Below are 2,176 nucleotides of genomic sequence, written 5' to 3' on the forward strand. Positions count from 1 at the left end.
GCGGCCGATTATTATTTATATTAAGGGAATTTAATAATTAAAAACTAATTCCACTTCCTTTCGATTCCATACTCACTAGCTTGATTATCGAAGAGGTAGAATTATCAATGACTATAAATTATCGGGCATTGGGCATAGTCGTTGAACTGAGTATGCAATCACAGGACTATACTCAAACCCGATTCTTCCTCGTCGTTCGTGCTGTAACCAATCCGAGTGGAGCCTTTGGTCACTTCAGATAGAGAGGGAGCTTCGCTGTGCCACTCCGACTTATTCGGTTTAAGAGCTCTCTTTAGTCTGCAGGCGTCTGATTACCAGTAGGTGTGGCTGCAGGCTGGCGTCTCCACGCCACGTAAACATCACTTCCAGTGAAAAAGAAAAACAAAGATACGGAAATCAAAATCGTGTTTGGATATTTCAATGTCAAGTTGGGCAAGGAAGACATCTTTGTCGCCAATATCGGAAACTTGAGCCTTCACGCCTAAACGTCCTATAACGGACTGAGGCTGATCGACTTCGCCGGTCCCGAAACATGGTAGTATGCAATAGACATAAGGGTCAAATATCGACTCGGAGCACTTTATTGTTGCAGCTAAAATACGCGACCGCATCTGTGCAGCAAAAAAATGTGCGTCCAACAATGCAAGGAAAACTCAACGTCGAAATGCTGCAGTCACAACAGGCAGCCAATGTATTCGCCACTCGACTCTCACAGCTGCTCTCATAGAACACTCTTCAACAAACCGACATATGCGAGCAGTGTAACTACATTTCCCGCTCATTACATACCATCGCTGAAGAGCAGAGACGCCGAAGTACGTGAGCGCGAACAGCTTGAAATACTGGCCGACAGCCTACTCATCCTTTGTCTGGAGGTGAGTGGAGAAGAAACTGCTTGGACTCAACAGCAATCTGTGCTATCAGGGATGAAGTTGAATAAATAAATAAATTTTCAGCCAAGCACACAGAACTCCTAAGTCTTATCGCAGCATAATCCATATTGGTGTCTGCCTAAATTTTTACGACTGTCTCAATTTCTTATACATTTTCGATAAAGGGTCCACTCAGTGGCTGGAATATATGTTTGGGAGCAGTACGGACTTCTATAGCATTCTCTTGCCATTTTCCTACTATCGATGATCCGCAATACCGCTAGTAAATATGAATATGACAGCCAAACAACAAATCAAAACTCATTAACGTACCAAGATAGTTTAGTAGGTTCACCGAGTCTCTGTCGAAGTATATGGCATATTAATTCCAGCTCTTATCAATCCGTTCAGGGAAATTGTAGGCGGTCGGCCCCACGTACTTTAAAATCAATCCTTTTCCAGTTGATGTCTTTATCACTTCCGACGTGAGAAGGTGACATCCAAAATACCCCTAATCCTAGGCTCAGCAAAGGAAAACGCTTCACATGTCTTCTTATTCGGGTAATACTGTCAGACTTTGATACTAACCCGGTCCTTGTGAGTTCTTGTGGAGAAAGATGATCAGTTTTGGGAAAACTGAAACTGAGCTTTAAAGCCTGACTGAGAAAGTGGGTCCCATAACGTGGTCTCATTTTAAGTCATCTTCCTTCAGTAGTTTACATTCATTAGAACAACACACATTTTTAATACTCGAACACACTTTTAAACAAGAAACTCATCTATCGTTAACTTAAGCAATACTGTATTTTTCTTCTTTGTCTTTCTCCCACATTCGGGCAAACAGACGAAGGTATTTCTTGGGCTACCTTTCCGCAGATGCCTTACTTGCTTGAATTGGACATCGGCAACTGCAACATAGAGTTCATTGCACGTGAAGTATTCCAGAACATCACCGGGCTCCGCAAGCTTTTCATGCCGCACAATAAAATGCTCGACATTCCATCTGACACCTTTCAACTGCTACCCCATCTAGAGTATCTTGATTTATCCTTCACTAATTTATTGGAAATCGACTATAGGACAACACATCCCACACTCAATGCTGTGTGGCAGCTCGTTTATGGTGTTCAAATACATAAAGACACTTTCAAGAATCTAAATAATCTCACGTATCTCGATTTGTCGCATACGAAGGTAACAAGCAACAGCGCCATGGCATTTACGTATCTCGGCCAGAGTCTGAAATTCATGAGTTTATGTTATACATCCTTTCCCATGGTTGGCAATGCGTTTTTCAAAAATAC

At 42.2% G+C, this 2,176-nt stretch overlaps 1 protein-coding gene across 1 annotated transcript; it reads left to right on the forward strand.

Moving 5' to 3' along the window:
• Positions 1-1,714: 1,714 nt before the first annotated feature.
• Positions 1,715-2,176, forward strand: LOC118755919 (chaoptin-like; the record flags this gene model as incomplete). Its single annotated transcript, XM_036490718.1, is given in 1 exon segment — positions 1,715-2,176. A coding segment is annotated over 1 exon segment (462 nt), but the record flags the coding sequence as incomplete, so codon positions are not given.

Source organism: Rhagoletis pomonella, unplaced genomic scaffold (genome assembly GCF_013731165.1).
Source record: "Rhagoletis pomonella isolate Grant_MI unplaced genomic scaffold, Rhpom_1.0 Rhpom_scaffold_07922, whole genome shotgun sequence".
NCBI classification, from domain to species: Eukaryota; Metazoa; Arthropoda; class Insecta; order Diptera; family Tephritidae; genus Rhagoletis; species Rhagoletis pomonella.